Source organism: Vanessa cardui, chromosome 25 (genome assembly GCF_905220365.1).
Source record: "Vanessa cardui chromosome 25, ilVanCard2.1, whole genome shotgun sequence".
NCBI classification, from domain to species: Eukaryota; Metazoa; Arthropoda; class Insecta; order Lepidoptera; family Nymphalidae; genus Vanessa; species Vanessa cardui.
Window position 1 is genome coordinate 2,353,708 of NC_061147.1, and position 22,140 is coordinate 2,375,847.

Below are 22,140 nucleotides of genomic sequence, written 5' to 3' on the forward strand. Positions count from 1 at the left end.
TCGAAACGCTTGGCCCTTGGAGTAGTGGTGCAAAAAGCTTCATCAAAAGTATAGCACCTCGCCTCATTGCCCCCACTGGTGACAGGAGGGCTGGTTCGTTTTTTGCCCAGAGGATCGGAATTGCGATTCAACGGGGAAATGCTGATAGCATTCTTGCCACCATTCCACGCGGTCAAGATTTATGTTGTTAATTCTTATGTTAATAAAGATTGTTTATTATGATTTCTATAATTATTTTATTAAGTTGTATAGTTAGTAATTATAAATATTTTTTACACGAGATTTTAATTCTGCCGTAGTATAGCTATAATGCCGTTAAGTGATCATGTGATCGATTTTCACATTTTATGGCATATTGATGATTGATGTTTTTAGAAGTATTTAGATTAGTTTTGGATATAATTGTATGGTCTTATTGTCCATAAGCTACATAGATTTACATTTTTGCCCATAGATCACTATTTCATTTAGGTAGATAACGGTTAAGATATACCAGGGCACAATTTAAGTATTGCCATGACTGAAAATATTTCAGCAATACTCAGCTCGTAGCGACCGATACGTTAGTGTGTAACATTTTTAATCTAACATCCCACACGGTACAATGTTGACAATTAAAAACATTTCCTTTATTACATTCTTCTGAGATACCGCTGTAATCGTTTCCGTTCCTCAATTACTTGTTCCTCCCGTTGCCAGGGTTCCGTATGACTTTGAACCCTTAAGCTTGAAGTAGTTTATCAACAAATAACAGTACTAGGTATTGTTGTGTTCCGGTTTGAAGGGTGAGTGAGCTAGTGTAACTACAGGCACAAAGGACATAACACCTTAATTCCCAAAGTTGGTGGCACATTGATGTGGTAAGGAATAATAATAGTTAATATTTCTTACAGCGTCATTGTCTATGGGTGATGGTGACCACTTACCATCAGGTGGACCATATGCTCGTCCGCCAACATAAATACCATAAAAAAAAACCAATTGTATACACCAATAACTAAGTACTAGACCATGATGGATTCTATGGTATCATAACTTGAGAATGATCTTTGGCTTCAAACAATTTTAGTGAAATTATATAATTGTAATAAATGTTCCAAAAAATGGTGGTGGTATTTTTTTACTATTGTGATAAAAATGGCACCTGTAGACAGACCGGCAAATCTACCATCTAATGTTGGTCACTTGTGTCCATACACACTGCGTCATCAACTTTGGGAACTGAAATGTCATCTCTCGTAGTTGTTACTTCTTTAAATTGGCTCCCTCAGTTTTCAAACTGGAACACAACAATACTAAGTATAGCTGTTTTTTCTTAATATATATTATAATGAAGGGTAATATCTACGCAGACGAGCTTGCTCAAAGCATTGAGACAAAGAAGTTTGTCAATAACAAACGTTCAATCCGCTAATTAAAGGTTGTCTGTAAGAGATCGCTATAAGCGATAACATCGCCTTTAAGCACCATTATATATTTTTTACATCTCTTATGTATGTACTCAATAACGGGTGTGTTATAAGTGTGGTACAGTAAAGTATTTAAAGTAAATAAATAAATAAATAATTCTAATAATTTTATAAAAAAACATTAAACAATGTATAATACATTTAATATTAGGAAAGATTGTGCTCTAGTTCTCCCTACAACGATTTATAATCGATTTAAATCAGCTGCGAATGCCTTTATCTCCGCCATTTTTTTTTAAATAATTCTCAATTATTACGCATTAACCTATTACATTTGCCTGATAAAATAGAAGTGTTATCAAAATTGGATCATCAAAGAAAGTATATGAGTTTTATCCATTATGATTTGAATCATTTATAGCACGCTATAGCGTCTATAGCGATAAGGCCAACTCAAAGTTTTATAAGATGCTCCTGTATATTCATATCCTCTGCCTAATTCCCTTGTATGAGCAGGCCGAATTTATTTATGTACTTCATTATTGTACAATATTTCTTTAAATTTGTATGAAGGGTATAATTATTTATATAAAAATAAAAAATAAATAAAGTAGTTACTGTACAAATCATGACCACGTGATACAAAGCATTTCCCCGTTGAATCGCAATTTCCGATCGTCTTTTATTAATAGTTCAGCAAAGAATATGTCGATATTTTACGTCTGCATATTTTGTATGTGTATTTTTTATTTATTATTGGTACGGATCCCTTCAATTAAATGGGAGGCTTACATTTTGCACTTTGCTCAGTATTTTCTGTTTTACAGCTCATAGCTCATAGATGACAACAAATCACGTAACATTTCTCTAAACAGAAGCAAAACTAATTGGTAAAAATATTGAAGTCCAATACCCAAAGTTATAAAAAATATTTATAATATACTTACAAAACTATAAAGAAAGGTTTTTTTAAAGTATTAATTTTGTCTAAATGTAATAAAGAATTAATGTCGTCCAGAAAAAAATAACTCATAATCTTTTTTAGTCACGACTTAAATATTATTATAATCGTTGTACACATGGTTGATAAATTTAATCCATAAAATGAAAAATAAAGCGCTTTTAAAATTTTTGGATATTGCTGAAACTCCAAGACAAATATCAAAGAAAAACCGAATAGCCTTAAAACAAATGAACAAATCATTTATAAAAGAGAAAGCTTCAGCTTTTTTTATTTAAACCAATAGTTTTAGAAATATTACGACACATTTAAATAAAAGCGCTAAAAAATACGCGGTGTGTGTACGACTCGGCACGGGCGAATAAATCGGTTAGCCAATATTCATGTCTCATTGTTTGAAAAATAGCACGCTATGAAATCCTTTTTCACCCGCGCTGAATCGGGATGCGGTCCTAGATTATTTATATATCATTCGATATAGAAGGAAACCACGTATCTAATTATAACGGTGCCGGATCCTAGTCTAAAATATTTATGAGATCTTTTATTTATAATAATTTTTTTGCAATTCTTCCGGGCAATTTGCCCATAAATGGTAATACCCAAATCGTAATATAAGATATACCTAAGTATTATTTCTTCATTATATATGAACCATAAAAAGTAAGATAGATCATATCAATATGTCCTAACTGGTTTAAGACCTTCTTCCTTTTTGAGATGATAGTTCCAAGCTTATTCCACCACACTGGTCCAACGCACCCGCAGTAGTTTATGTGGTATCATTCGCCACGTTCAGACCACATACTGTTTTCTTTAATCGAAATTATATAATCACAAATTAATCATATGAAATGTCATTGTATTTGCCCGGGTTTGGACTTGAAATCTGAATAGAATGAAAAGTTTCCTATTCAAAACCTTTGTTCTAACCACTGCTTCATAGAAACGGCACAAATTCAAGCAATAATAGACTTTTAAAAGGAAAAGTTTAAAGCTTATTTATCCATAGCAGAAAAACCAGATAATCTCATCGAATTTTCGGCAAAGTAATTCTGCATGCGACGCCTAAAATTCAAATTTTACGACACAGACACCTTGGTTTTGGCATTAACATTTATGAAGGCTGTTTATATTTAGGAATGCTTTTCGCAAGGGAAAAAAACGACGGTAAATCCGTGAAAATGTCTTGAGGAAAATGTTGCATAAAACTTTTGATGTAAAGGTTTTTAAAATCGCGGAGATTGGGTTGGCATCGCAATGCACGGGCGATTGCATATGGAATAATTCTATAATATATATGCACAAACGATTAGATAAATGGTTGGTCTGGCTTTGTAATCTCATCGCTGTGGGCGTGTGTTACCGATTTGATTTTATGTCAGTTAACATTTATGCGACAGACATGTTACTAGTTACAATCATAACTTTATCCTTAATCAAATACGCGACCTTGGAATGTATCATTGATAACAGAACTCCAAATAATGATTTCGAAATCGAACTTCATAAGGATCTTCTGTGTAATTATAAAATGTTTGAACCACCCGATAAAAGATTAACGCAAATCGATGTAAGAGTTGTTTTAAAGTATTTTAACTTTGACGACAAAGAAGAACTTTTTACGATAGACACGTGGATGTATATGATCTGGAACGATCCGAGACTTAAGTGGAATCCGGAAGATTACGACGGGATAGATAGAATCAACATGAGATCAATGCACATATGGACACCACAACCATTTCTGTATCACAAGGAAGATTTCTATGAATATGAATCACTTTACTATCCCGTGCGATGTACTATTATTAGTACCGGCAATGTAACGTGTATTCCTCGTGCCACTCATACTGTTCTTTGTAAGACTACATTGGACAATTGGCCATTTGATGCACATAATTGCACACTTAAATTTAGTATCAGAGAGGGAGTAAAAGATAACATGACATTTGTATCCATGACGAGGGGAGAGTATATTTATGGATCGTACAACACGACTGGCTGGAATATTGTCGATTTCAAAATCATGGATAATCTTACAGGAAACATTAAACTCTCTTTGACTTTCATCACTGAAAGGCAAGCGCTCGGAATTGCAGCTGTAGTAATCACTCCATCAATTACCTTAGCAGCTTTGACTGTGTCTTCACTGTTTTTAGATGTTAAAGACAATATTCGGCTGGCTCTTGCTACATTCAGTCTGCTCAGCAGTTTTCAATTGTTAGATATTATCTCAGAGATATTACCTCATCAAGGCTCTGACTCTCCAACGATTTTACTGTTTATTCGATCTTCGATTGTTATTTCCACTTTCTCTATTTGTTTATGTTTAATTCTAAGATCATTGAGAGGGAGAGGAAGACAACCATATCGATGGGTAACGTCCTTTAATAATTATGTATCGAAAAGTCGTCTAAATTTTTTATTGTTATTGCAATACCAAACATTATCAGAATTATCGTCTGATGAAACCGAAAAGCTTGAAGGATGGTTTGTTTTTACTTATATTATTAATAATGTTTATACTATTACTACTCTAGTTGTATATTTAATCTTATTTATAGTTTATATACCTCGGCCACAACCTCTTAAATAACCGTAACAAAAATTTTATGATTTAATTTTAATTTTGTTTTCTGCTTTGACTGGCATAAGAAAATAATTGTATTTTTAGAATGAAAATAAAAAAAAAAACCTGAATTGCCTAAGAAGAAAAAGAAAAGCTTTTTTATAAGAAAGTAAATGTATTTCAGTTGCTAATAAATAAATACTTCTTTATCAAAGACGACTTTTAAAGATTATTTTCTGCTATTTTTTAAGATTGGTCACTTTGCTTATCTTTTAAAAATTGTTTATACGTAAGTTTAAAGTTTACTATTTAAAATATATTTAACTTTATTATTTATAATTTATTTAAAGTTTTCCATGCATTATTTGATATTCTTGTTGGCAAAGTTCCTAGTTAGCCATTATTAAAAAGAAATTTTATTTTGGCCTATATACGTGGTACGATGCACAGGGGAACACATCGGTTAACGAATATGTCTCATTGTTTAAAAATAGCACGGTATAAAATCCTTATTTCATCCGTGCTACATGAGAACACGTTGCTGAATTATGTATATATTTATATGTATATTGTATACATATAATTTTATGTTGAAGGAAACCCCGTTTCTATTTAATGTGATCGTATATCCTTGGCAGCAAAAAATACTATTCTATTTGGTATTTAGCGTAGTGTTAATATTAATAAATCATTAATAAGTTTTATATACTTCACTTGGTGGTAGGGCTTTGTGCAAGCCCGTCTGGGTAGATACCACCCACTCATCAGTTATTCTATGGCCAAATAATAGTACTCCGTATTGTTGTGTTCCGGTTTGATGGGTGAGTGAGCCAGTGTAACTACAGTCACAAGGGACGTAACATCTTAGTTATCAAGGTTGGTGGTGCATTGACGATGTAAGGAATAGTTATATTATTTATTACAGCGTCATTGTCTATGGGTGATGGTGACTTACCATCACACTTATCATCAGGTGGCCCATATGCTCGTCCGCCAACCTATACCATAAAAATTATATATAGTTATTTTTTCGAGATGACTTTCAAGATGCCTTCAAAATATCTATTAAATCTAACAAAATTTATGCATTTGTTGAATATATTGTCCACTGGATACTTTCTCAATCTTATTCCGATATATAAAACCAGAGCAAACCATTTTAAATCAGGTTTTTATATTTTAGTGTAAGTTGAAAATACATTTAATACTTGTTATTGAAATAAAAACATCATGAGGAATAAAATAAAATCCCGACATGCCTCCAGAATCCGCATTGGAATAGCATATGCCCATAAACTTTTCAATGTACTTATTTTTTATACAGATGAATCTTGAGACATAAAATTTGAACATGTTCAGAAAAAAACTATCTGAAACCTAGTGTTAAAACTGAAGTCCACAACAAGTGACATATGATAGTATTTGTATCTTATCTCTATACCCACAGACAAAAAAAATCAAAGCTATCCAAATTTATACACCTGTCATTTCCCTTACATTTGTCCGTATCTCCATTTCAGATAAATGGAATTTCTCTACAGATCTAATTAAGGACTAGTAAGCTTTGTCCTTCAATTTGAGTAACCTGTGTGGGTTACACGCTGTTGCATGACTTATCAGCATTTCATTCAAATATAACTGATTTAATTAATCTTATTAATAATCCAAGGTATCAGGAGTCCGAGTAGGTTGTTCAAGGTAGGATTAAAAGACACCGAACGTATATTCTGTTTTCAAGTCTACACTATCTACAATCTATATAGTCTTTGCCAATACTTCTCTTCACCATCCTGGACTGACTTTGGAACTATGTTGGCAGCTGAATGTAGCCTGAACAGCTCAGCTGCCAACATAGTCCCAAAGCTCGTTAAAAACAAGAGGTTCTTGGGAAGGGTTTGAAGGGGGATCAAAATCTTTCTTCTTGCTTCTTGCGGTCTAACCTCGCCACTGGTGACAGGAATTCCGTTTTATTTTTTGACCAGAGGATAGGGATAACGATTCAACGGCAAAATGCTGTTATTAGTCTTACCGTCAATGCAGGCAGACATGATTTGTAGAGTAACTATTATATGTATATGTAGTCAAGGCCTTAAGGTTAAAAATTCTTCTATCTACATATATTGTCTAAGTTATTCTTTTTTATTTATACAAAATAGTTTAATAAATAATTAATACACATTATTAATAAAAAAAATTTTTAATCGCAAAAATGGAACGACAGAATTGCTGTCGCGATTTTGGTGACGCTGAATTCCACTCAGGTGGAGTCGCAGATTCTGCTAGTTGAAAATAATTATGATCATTTTATTTATTGAAACTCGTTTAAGATAACAACTATTAATTGAGATAATTTAATCTATCATGACGTGAGCGGATCATCTGGCGTCGTTTTAATTATTAACATATTGTCTTTTTATCTCAATGGGCGTTCCGTTATTAAATTCCTTTAACATCATAACTCAGTAATCGTTTATACATCAGTCATGTTACGAACAACAATCCTACTTACATTTCTGGTTAAATATGTGAGCTTAGAATGTGTTATCAACAACAGATCTCCAAGTACAGATTGGGAGGAGAAACTTTCGAAACATTTCCAGTGCAATTATAAGGAAAACATACCACCTAGTGAGAATTCGACGACGGTAGCGATTAAATTCAACTTAAAAAACTTCTACTTTGACAGCGAAGAAGTTCTATTTACAATACACACTTTGGTTTTCTTCTCTTGGGACGATCCGAGGCTGAAGTGGAATCCAAATGATTACGGCGGTGTAGCTGATATGATTACTCATTCGGTATTCATGTGGACACCTTTTGCATACATACATCAAACGAAGGATGTAGAAAAATGGAGTAACTTCAAATACTACACCTCAAACTGTCAGGTCAGTTATACCGGTCGAGTTGTCTGCGTACCTCGTGTCACCCACACAACGACGTGCAGTTCCAATTTACGCAACTGGCCGTACGATACCCAAAAGTGTCCATTTAATTTTTATGTCAAAAGTGAAAACGAAGACAAAGTGTTATTCACTTTCAACGAAAGTCGCGGTCTGTCTGCATTTGGAGCGGAATACGGATCAGGCTGGGATATCATTGATTATGAAACCGGTGAAAACGCTACAGGAGAAACGAAGTTCTTTTTGAATTTCGTCGTCGAAAGGCAAGCGCTCGGTTGCGTTGCTATGGTCGTGGTACCATCAATAACGGTTGCTGTTTTGAATGTGGCGTCAATGTTCTTAGACTTTAAGAACAATATTCGTTTCGGTCTATCTATTTTTAACTTGTTTTGCAATTTTTGTTTATTGAAAAACATCAGCGAAATAATCCCTCATCGTGGCTTTGATACTCCTTCAATATTATATTTCATTCATTTCTCAATTTACATCACAGCGTGTGGTATTTGTTTAATGTTGATATTAAGCTCGTTGACACGCAAAGGGGATCCCCCTCATCCATGGATTATTCATTTTAATGATAGTGTGTTAAATAATCGTATCATTAAATATTTCGTTTTTACAAAATGGATGGAACCATTGCGCTCATCTTCAGATGAAGCAGATTACATCGGTAAATGGACGGACTTTACGTTTATTGTAAATAGTTTAATGTTCTATATTATTCTTATTGTTTATTTGATATTATATCTAGTGTTTATACCTAAACCAACAATAACATATTAAAATATAGATTAAAAAATACAAAATATTGTTGTTCTTTTATCGTCAGTTCATCAATCTTGTGATCAAAATAATTTTGAAGTTAACATTTATATATACTTATGTAGATCAATATACATCACATTAATTAAATTTAAACTGTATATACTTACATATACTTAAGTCACCTAATCGACAATGTTCACTACTGCTCACAGAAATTGGCGGCGTAAGAAATTGTTCTTACTTAAAAAATGGGGCACCAACCATGAAAACTAAAGAAAAAGATGTCATATCCCAATTGCCTGTAGTTACATTGGCTTACTCAACCTTCAAACGCCACCAAGCCAGAAATCAAATTTCTGGGATGTAAATCAGCCAGATATATCAAGGTAGTCAGATATACCAAGCCGAATTGGAGGAATTTGGTGTACTTTAACAGATTGTTACTACCAACTTGTCATAAAAGTTATTTTTAACAAAATTTCCTTTCACAAAATTTGTACATTTCAAACGCGACAACTTGCTAAGGGTCAAGTTTGACTGTCTGTTACATATAAACGCCAGAGACAGGTGGGGGTAACTAATGATATTTTTTCCGTGAGGCCATTTATCAGCTGTCCGCCGGGACGACGTGACGTCTCAGGTGCGGTGACAAAAACAGGACATATTTACTTTCTTTTTTCCCAAACCACATAAGTAGGGTACGAGCTAGCTTGACGCCTCTATCACGAAAAGGTTGAAGATACTATTTTATGCACTCCAAGTGCGATAGTGTGCGGCAAACTGTATTTGTGTGTGTAAAGTTAATACAAATATATTTTTTAATATCGTATAGAAGGAAAGAAAATAAGTCATAAAAGTAAGTGATGGTAACTTTCTAAATGTCCATATTCGTAAATAGAATTTCGCAACAGACAAATACTGGTCCTGTTTATAGAATATGAATTCTATAGAAACTGTAAACACACGGGAATTCTAAAACGTAACTGAAAACTATTCCAATCGTAAATTTGAATGAAAAAGAAATGAATAATTGAAATCCAATAACGATGTACACCGGAAATTGGCCGGAAATCGATTCACTTCCGTTCGTAGAATTTTAAGTGAATACTGCCAAAATTTGAACAGTTCTAAATTTGAAATTTAATAAAACCGGTTTCATGTTTACCGTTTTTATTTTCACATTCACATTTCATTCATGGAAATATAAAAGATAATTTTATATGATATGACTCGTTGCATTTCGGTGTAAATCATATTATTGGCGAGTCGTAGGGGAAATACCCATTTGTATGCCATGAAGGCGAACATCGTGACGCTCTCGTTATCCCCCCCACTTTGTCCCAAACTATATTACTTTGCACACAAACTGTGTATAATGTATGGTGTATATTTATTATTGTATTAATAGTCAATATATACGCATTTTATAAAGATGGTTATAGTAAAGAATTTCTACGAGTTTCACCCATTTAACTCTATATTTTTTTAATTATATATTTCAAATAATTTTAATTTTCAAAAATATATAGAAGGAATATTCAAAACCGAATTGCGAGGTATTTTGCTAAAATCCACGCAAAGAACCTTTAAATATCCTCTGTTCGCCAGTGGAAGAACCATAGCTTCTCATAGAGAAAAATGTAGGTGTTGGCATTTGCCAAATCAATTCTGGACATTAAAAAAAACTCTTTAAGTTACACGTTTAGTAGTTTAGTAGAAGTAATTCAGGTGATACAAATTTTACCCGAACCCAATATCGTACAGACTCAAATCACCAGACTTCTTCAGATGAAGCCATGTATTAACTGATGGGGTTACAATATATGTATAGTAGAAACGTGGTAGATAAGAACACCATACTTAACCGTATCTGGTGCGGAAACAAGGCTTAGGAAGTTTTAACAGCGAACGTGACCACGATCTTATAATGTCAGAAAGTGCTTGACAATCAGAGATCATGAAGTCAGTTTAAAAAAAAAAACATTCTAACAGACAATTTCTCCAGGTCAGATTGCTTTAATTTTCCACCTATTAAGATGAAAGTTCAATAACCTTTAAACAATAATTTTATGACACGTAGAATAAATAATTTTAAGTTAAATTTAAACCATTGATATTAAGCTAAGTGCAAACCTGTGTACAAATTCGTCGCGTCAAAACTTTTTGCTAACTCGATTGTCGCCGAGTCGAGATCGGTTAATTGCTACGCCAGACAAACGGACAGACAATCGTGAATTAAACAACAATTTCAGATATTTTCAGAAACTCTGTTTCTGTATCATACTTATCAAATTGTCGATTAAATATTAATCTATAAACATATGTTGATTTCAGTATAAAAGATACCATTAATCTTTCTATAAACTTGAATGTTCAACTAAAATCAATTGAAATAATCGGCGTTTTAATAAAAAAATAATTCAATTTTAATTTCATTGATGTGTAGTCTTACACACACTACAAACATTCTGTTAGCACGTGGCATTACTCATACTAATGCACATCGATACAAAACGTGGGGCACGCCATTGTGAGCGATTAGATCTATAATAATGAACCAATATTATAATTGAATGTTTAGGAAGCGATTAGCAAAACATGCAGTGTCCTTGTCTACTATTTGGCAAGTCTAAGAATGCGGAATTGAGGAACCTGCGATTAACTTGACAATCGCTAAACAAATGAAAAAATAAGGTAGTAATATAGTTTTATGTGTAATTATACCCAAACTCTTTAAACGTTCACACAGTAATAAAAAGTTATAAATGTTTGCCGTTAAAGGGGGACCACCCACTAATTTTATTTCTAAAAGTAGACACAAACCTCAAAGATCTTACACAAAGGTCTGGTACAAAATTAATGTCTGTGGCTGCAACTAGGTTTTTCTATAAAAAAAAATTAAACTGTCTCAAATATATGTATTTAGTATATTGTAACAAATGAAAGAGGCTACCACTTTGAGTATGATGATTTTTTAATGTATTTGCTGTAAATTCTTTACAGTTTATCGTTTGCTAATTTACCACGAATTATATTATTTATTAAAGTGAGCAAAAATCGTCATTTAATAATACATAAACAATAAATTTATATAATTAAATATAGAAAATTTAAAAAACAACAAACTATAGAACTGTTTGCTCGGTCTCTCTATTTAAAAACACTAATGCTTATTAATTATAATAGAGTCACTTATCAATTAAATATAAAGTAATCTCTATGCACTCGTTTACTGTACATTAGCTTTAGATGTTAAAACTCAAAATAGTTCCCAGTTTGGTTAACTTTAAATCAAGTTAGCTTAATTGCGACGCCAGACAGGCGGTAAGTCATGAATATTATATGAATTGCAAATATTTTCGAGTACTCTCTTAACGTAAATAGTATTTATAATAAATAAAGCAAAATATGAAATTATTGCACTATATATATATGTCCATATTTTACTTTTATTTTTCTGAGTTCATTTAGTAAAGTCTCTGACCTTATAACCGGAATATTAAAAGTATTCTAAATTCTAAATAGAATGTGATATTATATTAACATAGCGTCGTTCAATGCAATTTAATTTTGATTCTGATTTTTTAAAACTAAATAGCAGTAACGAGTTAAAGAAAAATTGCTTTCAATAAATTATCAGGCGCAAAGTATATCTTATAAAAGGTGCTAAAGGTAATAATTTAGACAATGATTTTGCCACTATTGTAATCTATATTAATATTTTATATGTGTATCTGTTTATCGGTCGCTCTTTCACACCAAATCGCTGAACCAAATTTGATGAAATTTGATATGAAGCAAACATGAACTCCAAGAAAGAACGAAGGTTACTTTTTTGACTAACACATGACAACCAACACACGAAAACACGAGCGAAGCTGCTTTATGTTAAACTAGTAGTCGCCCACTAGTTTAACATAAATGGATTCGCAAATTTTCGTTAATAATTTTTTTTTTAATAATAAAATAGATAATTCGATAGACATAAGTAAAAATATCTTGCACATTTTAATATTATTTTCAGCGGAGATTACGTACATTTGTCAGTTACACAATTAATTTTCAGAATAACAATGAATCATCTGTATTCGGATAAATCTTACGAGATCTGTCAAAGAGCTGTCAAACAGCTGTCAGCCGCTTACTAATTTGTGTAATAAATTATATCTCTTTGCGAATAACTTTGCTTCTTAGTTTAATAAAATCTCCTTAATATAAAGCTCGCTGTTGCAAAGTGCTGTATGCAAATAAGTCATTCATAAAATTAATATTCTTTTCGAATTCAAATTTTTATTACAAATTAAAATTTTCTTAAATTAACTATTACAAGCGTATGTGTGAAGTCACTGCTACTCCTTATCGTTGTAATTAAATCTTATACATAAAAAATAATGTTTTTGATACGTCTTATATGATATGCGTTGATGTTATGGAGCTACTTTTTCGACTCGCTCGTCAAGGTACAGCCATATGCAATCCAAGAAGGAATAAAGGTAAACAAACCTTCTTTTTACGATTTTATTATTTACTTTGAGCTATCCTATATATGTATTTATTTATAATATAACACCATTCTAAACTACTCATAGCCATGTTCTATATATGTATATGATATATTGCCAAAATAAGACTTGCAGAGTTTTTTTGGCCATTCTTCTCAGGCATATTTTCCTTTCCAAACCGTGTGTGTAGTGTTTAATTTGACTATCAATAAGTTTCTTCCTTCCGTATTAAATAATGTGATGAGTGGGTGCTACCCAGACGGGCTTTCACACAGAATGGTAGGTCTTATGTAAATATGAACTATATATACAATCTGCACCAACTGGCTGAAGAGGGTATCGTCAGCAATCTGGAGGAAGGAGAAAGGGATGCAGAGAAACCGACTGATTAAAGAATATCAGGAAATTGAGAGGTCTATACTAAGTCGCACATTTATTGCACCCGACTATGGACACGTCGAACTTTTGTGGTGGAAAGATATTGCACAAATCTTTGCAATATCGTTTCATTGATGGCGTTTTTGACTTGAAGCATTAAAAGTATGAAATGTTTCAAGTATTTAGGATGAAAAAGAAAACCAGTAAAATCACGAATATAGCAATTAAATCTACGTGAAAATAAATTGCCACACTTCGTTGTTTTTAAAGCTATTTCGCAAGTTTCAACCGCAAATTATGTCCGTAGCAATACCTATAACTTTGGAATTAAACTGTCCAAGTTATAAAAGTAAGGAATAGTCCATTAAAATAAGTTGTTGGCAAAACTTGGTATATATCTTATTGCACTGTATAGATGGCATTTCAAAAAGATAGAATATTCAATTTTTGAACACAAGCTACACCGTATAAGCCTAAAAAGTTTTGAAGCAGGAATTAATTTTTGAGAGATAATTAAAAGAACGAAAAGAAATTATTTCAATTCATCCGCAATTTTCAGTAAAAAGTTATCTAATATAAGTACAACTTACTATTTGCATTTTTGTTTTTAATTTATCCCGTGTATAGCCTGCTGTACATTTACTATATATAACATCAGCCTGTAATTTTCCCACAACTGGGCTAAGGCCTCAAGAACATATTCCACCAAGCTGTTCCAATGGGAAATGGAATACACATGTTCTATGAAATTAAACACATGCAGATTCCCTCACGATGTTTTCATTAATATTCAGTGGTACTTGTCTGTGTTTGAACCCGCAATCATCAGTTAAGATGAACGCGTTCTAACCAGTGGGCCATCTCGGCTCTTTTATGTTATCTTACATAGGCAGGAAATCTACAGCAGGCGTTGAATGTCTTTATGACATATAAGTGTGCACCGATGCATATCTGGTATCTATGCTGTCTGGGAACAGATTGGAAGGAACACTTTTCTCAGCTCTAAGACTCACAGGCTGCTTCTTACATATATTTATTTACGCTTTGCCTTATAGTCTTAAAGCATAAATAAACTATTTTAATATTAGACCGATTTTTCTGAACATATTGAGTTATTGAACATGAGAGATTATCCTCACTTCTGTCTTTACATTCTGTCAAATAATATATGTTCAATCATATAGATTCTAGCAATTATTTTAAGAGCCGTCGTTTTATTTGCTAAGCACACAACGAATTTCCAATCGCATTACAGTATAAAGCTTTCACGGATTAATACATAGTTTTAAGATTAAGATTATACGTTAAGAATAAAAAAGGCAATGTATAAAAAATGATTACACAAAGTTTTCGAAAGTCGAAATATATCAAAATTGCTTGCTATGATTTTAAAATCGCATTAATATTCTTGCAATGTCAGTGTTCTATTAAGCTTAATTATAGCAAAAAAAGGAAAAAATATTATAAATAATGTCATTATTTTTGACCAATACAATCAAACTTAATTTATAAATAATACATGTTATAATAGTAGATAATAACCCATACTATACATATACTAGAAGTGTTATTTATGTGCAATTGAAACAATTCATTCAATTTTACATTCTTCGTGTAGATTGTTGGCGAACGACTACATGTAATCTCTTGAAACAAGACAAGGAAACAAGACCGTGGAAAGTTCTAATGGAAAGCATACAACTACGCGTTATGTCTCGGGATACTAAAATAGCAGAGAACAAGTTACATCAACTTCATGTCGACTATGTTCCTTCAAAATCATTTTATATACGCATTTGAGACAAGTACGAACTTCGCACGAGTAAAATTAAAATAAAGTAACAGCCTGAAATAATAAATAATTAATAAGTAAGTAAAGAATACATAAATTTCCCAATGCTGAGATAAGGCCTCCTGTTCCATTAAGGAGAGGGTTTGGAACATATTCCACCACGCTGTTCCAATGCCGGTTGGTGGAATGCACATGTGGCAGAATTTCGAGGAAATTAGAACTCATGCAGGTTTGATCACGATGTTTTCCTTCACCGCTGAGCACGAGATAAATTATAAACACTAATTAAGCACATATATATAGTGGTGCTTGCCTGGGTTTGAATACGCATTCATCGGTTAAAATGCACGCGGTCTAACCAATGAGCCATCTCAGTTCAAAAATAAGTAAAATTATCACTTGAGATCTTCAGATATTTCATAAATAGATTTTATGTATCATTTATTTGGTAGTGGTACTTTGTGTAAGTCTGTCTGGATTGGTCTGACTCAAATATACATTATAGTTATCTATCATAATGATCATCATTATTATCACCATAATTACATAGTATGAAACAAAGTCACTTGGTGGTAGGGCATTGTGCAAGCCCGTCTGGGTAGGTACCACCCACTCATCAGTTATTCTATCGCCAAATAACAGTACTTAGTATCGTTATGTTACGGTTTGAAGGGTGAGTGAGCCAGTGTAACTACAGGCACAAGGGACATAACATCTTAGTTCCCAAGGTTGGTGGCTCATTGACGATGTAAGGAATAGGTAATATTTCTTACAGCGTCATTGTCTAAGGGTGATGGTGAACACTTACCATCAGGTGGCCTATATGCTCTTCCGCCAAACTATACTATAAAAAAAAACTTACCGCTGCCTGTCTCTGATACAGTTTTTTAATAGATAACGTGATTCGAGAGGAAGGTTTTTTTATATACTACATGGACAATATAGTGAAGAAATACTTATAATCTTAGAAGTTTCTAATGTGATGTCGTAAAGAAACAAATTCTGTAGAATTAAATATTCTACAGAATTTGTTTGTTTACGACATAATATCAATATTGCACCCGTGCGAAGCCGGGTCGGATCGCAAGTTATTTATAAAGCGTCAACGTCTTTGAGCAGTGGCGACTTCTTATCATCATACCCATTAGTCTGTCCGCCTACATGTAAAATAAAAAATAAACTGTTAAACTTTGGACTGCACACACTTGGAAAGTGCAAGGAACGACATGCTTCTCTAGCTGTCGGCTTCATTAGCATAAGCTTTGTCTCATTAGTCTAATAACATAGATATAGTTATTTACATAGTTATATATATACTAATCTGTATTAATATTACAAATGAGAACGTAATACTATCTGTTTCAATTTAATGAAGTTTGGTATAAATCTAGGTAGTACTCCAAGGAAGGTACATACTCATAAACTCACTTTTTTATGCCTGACTTGATAAGCAACCTCAACAACGCGAGCGAAGCCGCGAACAACAACTAGTAATTTCCTGATCACAGAATCCTGATACTATTTATCTCTCCCAAGAAGACCAATGAAATCCAGCGAAGATCTGCTGATGTTTAGTATAAAATATAAAACGACAAAATGTTTAAAATAGAATGTAAAAAAGGCACGGGCATCTGCGAGCCTGTGGATGTTGTAAAATAAATAAATAAAAAAAAAAACTATTTGTCATGAATTAAATTCATATGCTTTTATATTTTTCGGATATCCAAACATAAAAAAAACTTTCTCATGCATAATTTATGTAACAATGTATGTAACAATGTATGTATTCATAAATAATATGTACATTTATTTATTTGTTTTCGTTATTGATTAATGTTATTTAATGTATTATTACCGCACTACCCATCTATGAGCTGATACTTACGTCCTACACTGTTGGTTGACTGGAAGATATCGCTATAATAATAAAGTCGCCAAAATTGTACGCTTCTTTTATTTGAGGTGAATCCATTATTTATTTATTTTTTTGTTTGTCCTCTTTGTATCCTATAAAGAATAAAAAATAAATATTTATTTAAAATATAAATTTAATGAATTGAAAACAGTTTGAATGATCCAGGTTCTATGTTTTCAACAACACGTCACCAACGCCGCAAAGATTAAAGCAGAAACAAAATCCTCCTTTTGTACATTTCGAAAGCGGAGGGTTGGTGCGAAATTATCGCCAGGGAATAAAAATCACGATGCACTCAGCTTTAATTATTTTAAAACGTTCATAATTTGTCTATATGTGATAACATTTTATAAAGAGACTGTTATTTGCCTTCAAAACATACAAGTATTTTTTTATCAGTCAAACAAAATATATAAATTTTGTAATACTTTTACTTTGTTAATTTAAACAAAATTTGTCTTTTTGAAGAATCAAAGATACAGCGTTTACACGACTTTTTTGGTTTTTCATTTTTTCTTACTATGTTATCGATGACTTAGATAACGGAGGGACAAATAGACCACCTAATGATAAGTTATCTCAGTAGGTACCCATAAACATTTCCGCCATATGCAATTTTACCCATTTCTTACATGACTTATGTACCACCAACAATGAGAAAGAGTTACCTTGTACTTCCACTAACACTGGGTCGTTCACCTTTCAAACTGGAGAAAAAAAATACTAACTGCTTGGTGGTAGAACATGACATGAGTGGGTCGTCCTATCCAGTCCACCTATCCAGACGGGTTTATGGTTTTACCAGTGATATAAATAAAATATATGTCACACAATTTTTTGAAGTTTATAGTTTCATAATTTAATTGCAACAATTTCATTTTCCCTTCAAAGCGTATCCCCACTAATTAAAACCTAGATCAAACAGCGCTCTAACAATCGGCTTCCATTTAAAGCCGAATCGTTTCGAGTTATTGCGTTTTTTCAGCTTTAATATTTTTATTGTTCGTTCGACCGTTTGTTTTTCCCCGCATTTTTATTAGTTTTATTTCGCATATGAAAACTGTCAGAAATGGTTTCAGCGATCGGCTTTGCCTCGGCGTTTCTTTTAGTTTGAGAATAGAAGTGAAAAAAATGTTTTTGAAACGTTTATTTCATTCATTAATCGTTTTGCAGTTGCTATATTTTCATACATTGAAAGCTATCGAGAATACTACATGCATTTGCTATTAGAACAATGATAAAAAGCTGATAATAGTAAATCCAACTCTGAAAAGCTACCAGGAAAATTAGCCAAAGTCTACTAGGAAAATAAGGATATTTTCTAATAGAATAAATATTGAAAATGAGCCGAGATGGCCCAGTGGTTAGAGCGGGTGCATCTTAACCGTTGATTGAGGATTCAACCAACTGAATTTTCATGTGCTTAATTTGTTTTTTTAATTCAGGTCGTGCTCGGCGGTGTAGGAAATCATCGTGAGGAATCTTGCACGTGTCTATTTTCAACGTAATTACGCCACATGTGAATCCACCAACCCGCATTGCAGTAACGTGGTGAAATATTCTCCAAACCTGGGTGGGACAGGAGGACTTAGTCCAGCAGTGGAAAATTTACAGGCTATTGATGTTTGACAAAAGTCCATAGAAACGTTATCATGAGTAACGTGGAGTACAGCTTTACTTTGTCCACCATGTCAGTAATAAACCAACTTTATGTATTTAAATATACATTATATACATATTTCAAATAATAATTAGAAACTAGTTATATACTAGTTTCTCCGATTATATCGTCAAACAGCAAAGTATTGCTATCCGGTTTGAAGTGTGAGTAAACTAGTGTAATTACGGTCCAAATGGTATACTATTTAAGTTCTTGGGGTTGGCGATACTTTATCTACATTAATAAGAGACAGCGAATGAACAAAAAAATAGATACACGAATCTTGTCAACCGCTCTTGAAAAAGTTTCTAATGTTTTTTTAATAACTAAAAGCAAAAGGCTTCAAAATTCAAGGACATTAACATAATTATTACCCAAATAATGTAGTAAATACTCTTCTGTTAATTTCACTACTTTTTCCCATAATTGTAAAAAGTTGTAAAATATTCTAAATCACAACAACAACAACAACAGCAGCAACCTTTAAATCCCCACTGCTGGGCGTCCTCTCCGTTTGAGGAAAAGGTTTGGAATATATTCCATTTTATTTATTCTAAATCACATTGTCTTTGATTAGACTAAAATTCAATAGAGATAACTCAATAAGATAACTATGATAAGTACAACGTATGCAAATAAAAAGTTAGATAATTAGTATAATTAAAAAGATAATCGCACTAAACCACTTCGCAAGTGATTGTCAATTTTATCGTAACATTTACTTGAACGTATCCTCGGACGTATTAATGAAGACAGTGATGTAAAGGTTTATTTGCCCGTAAACTTCAGCCAAAAGCCAGTGCAGTGGTTCCGTACGAAGTAAACATAGCTTGAGTGACTCAACAGATAAATCTCATTTGTGCCTCTCTGACCGCTCCTCACTATACTCAATTAGATTATGTTTTTGGTTCAAGTGTAGAACTTATAGTGAACGCCTGTTTCGACTACGGCGGTACATATTCGGAATCGGATTTAAGAGTAGAGGTTTATATTTGGAATATATTTACAACATAAGCTTTTATTGAATTAGGAATTATAATACATTTAACAAATCTTTTATGTGCAACTATGTCGACCCAAAACAAAAGATTAATATTGGGATCATAACGTAAAACTTTTAAAACAATATATAATTTGCTTGCAATAATATAGTTCTCTTTTAAACTACCTTCGAGTGCATTGATCCAACGTATGACTTCAGAGAATTCATTTCCTAATGAGGTGTTTAGTATATTCATAGTTAACGTATCGTAGGATATGCATATTGTACTAATATTTTTTATTACATTCGTAGACCGAAGTATCTGAAGAATTTTCAATCTTTAGCTTTACTTACTAATGCCTAACCAGTCTTGGGAATGAAGATGTTATGTCTCTTGTGCCTGTACTTAAACCAGCCTATTCTGTTTAAAGCAAGATTTAATTGTGTAGATTTTAATTTACTTTATATTAATATGAATTTGGTTAAACAAGTATCAAAACTATTAATTTTCTAGCTTGAGACTTGCACCAAACATTCAACTCAAATGAATGCGAGAAAATAGTTTTCCATTGGGTTTGGACGAATGGAGAAAACTGGTATAAGCGAATTAAGATTTTAACTCTCGCGGACGCGACAGTTATACAAATTAAGGCAATTTTACAGAGTAGCCGAAAGTAGGAAATTTAAATGTCAGGTCGACAAATTTTTATCGACGCCTCTTGAATTTTAATGCACTCGCAGTATTTTCGATTCGACTTCATTGATTGTGTTTATATGTTACATAAAAACATGCTTAAGGTTTTAAATATATACAAACTATCCATGCATGATTAAAATATCTACCTACATAATTAAAAAGTAATGTATAAATAACACCATATTAGATTTTATTTTAGTAAACCTTCTCGAAACAGGGCCTTTTCTAAATTCCTATTTTCGTTTCCTTCCATCATATTTTTCTACCACTACGCAAATTAATTAATCCCTATTTTCCTTTTGCATACGGTACAGAGAACACTTTAGGGTATACGTAAATATAATACGATACCGGAAAATTTAATCAATTAAGCATTTAACGAATTTAAAAAGTTTATTAGGACTAAATTAATCAATAAGTCATATTATGAATTAAAATAATACTCTGTAGAAAAAACACCTGAATTTAGACTTAGGCTCCACCACAGAACTGATTGGATACTAATTACGAATAACAGCATAGTAAATATGTTTGAAAAGAGCAACATGTGAGGTTTTTTGCTGAAGCTGAAGCTCACAGGTTCAAATCCGAACGAGTAGAGAAATTTGTCACATGCAGATTTCCTCACGATGTTTTCCTTCACCGCTGAGCACGAGATGAATTATAAAGACAAATTAAGCACATGAATTAGCGGTGCTTGCCTGGGTTTGAACCCGCAATCATCGGTTAAGATGCACGCGTTCTAACCACTGGGCCAACTCGACTCTTTTTGACACTCAGCAATACAAAATATTTTTCTTTGGTAGTAGAAAAACTGTCTAAATATGTGGTACTTGCACTAATAGATCTGGATGTTATATTATGCTTATAATTAAATTGACTCAGTTATTTCTAAGGTGTTATTTCTTCAGATGCTCTGACAAGGGTCTGACCAAACCAACCCATACTAGTAAGTCAAGTTAAGTCACCAAGATCTTTAAATTGTTTTCATTAAGTTGATAATGTTATAATGTGGAACCAAAGCATTTTTGTATTAAAACAAGACATTCATTATAAATTTATTTGAATTTATCTCATTAAGTTTAACATAGTAATTTATGTAATGACTCCATTTGATATATTGTTGAATGTTCTAACTTTACACTACGGATTATGTATCCTAATTTAACCGACATTTAATTCTTTCAAATGATATAGATGATAGAAAGTTTATGAATAAACATAACAATCATTATGGAGATTAAAGTGGACTTAGCAACACCTTGATCAGCTTATATTAAAAAAGTTATCATATGTATTATACATATTGCGAGGAAGGTCTTGAGCATGAACATGGATGGATATAGAGGAAGGGGTCGGCCATTGAAACAATAGTGGATTGTGTGAATGATGACATGGCTGGAAAGAATAGACAGAAAGATACCGGAGTTCTAGTAATATGGTCCCTTTTTACAATTTGGGTATGGTACCCTTTAGGGTAACATACACTTTAGTGTATGTTTTCTAAATTTAAATACTCACTAGGAGCTAGCCCCGTTCATATACATTAATAAGGCAATATATCAACTTGTATTGAAGAATACAGATAATTATGAATGTCTTTG

General features: G+C 32.6%; 2 protein-coding genes across 2 annotated transcripts; both read left to right on the forward strand.

Annotated features, from left to right (window-relative positions):
* The first annotated feature begins 3,741 nt into the window (after positions 1-3,741).
* Positions 3,742-4,969, forward strand: LOC124540378 (neuronal acetylcholine receptor subunit beta-2-like). Its single transcript, XM_047117879.1, has one exon. It carries the CDS (start codon positions 3,749-3,751, stop codon positions 4,967-4,969), a length of 1,221 nt encoding a protein of 406 aa, XP_046973835.1. The 5' UTR covers positions 3,742-3,748.
* A 2,323-nt stretch (positions 4,970-7,292) lies between these two features.
* LOC124540480 (acetylcholine receptor subunit epsilon-like) lies at positions 7,293-8,667 on the forward strand. Its single transcript, XM_047118086.1, has one exon. The coding sequence runs from the start codon at positions 7,426-7,428 to the stop codon at positions 8,626-8,628; it is 1,203 nt and encodes a 400-aa protein (XP_046974042.1). The 5' UTR covers positions 7,293-7,425; the 3' UTR covers positions 8,629-8,667.
* The last annotated feature ends 13,473 nt before the right edge of the window (positions 8,668-22,140 follow it).

Excerpts from the sequence above, each read along its gene's own strand:
- LOC124540378 (XM_047117879.1), top strand. The coding sequence starts at position 3,749 with ATGTCAGTTAACATTTATGCGACAGACATGTTACTAGTTACAATCATA.
- LOC124540480 (XM_047118086.1), top strand. The coding sequence starts at position 7,426 with ATGTTACGAACAACAATCCTACTTACATTTCTGGTTAAATATGTGAGC.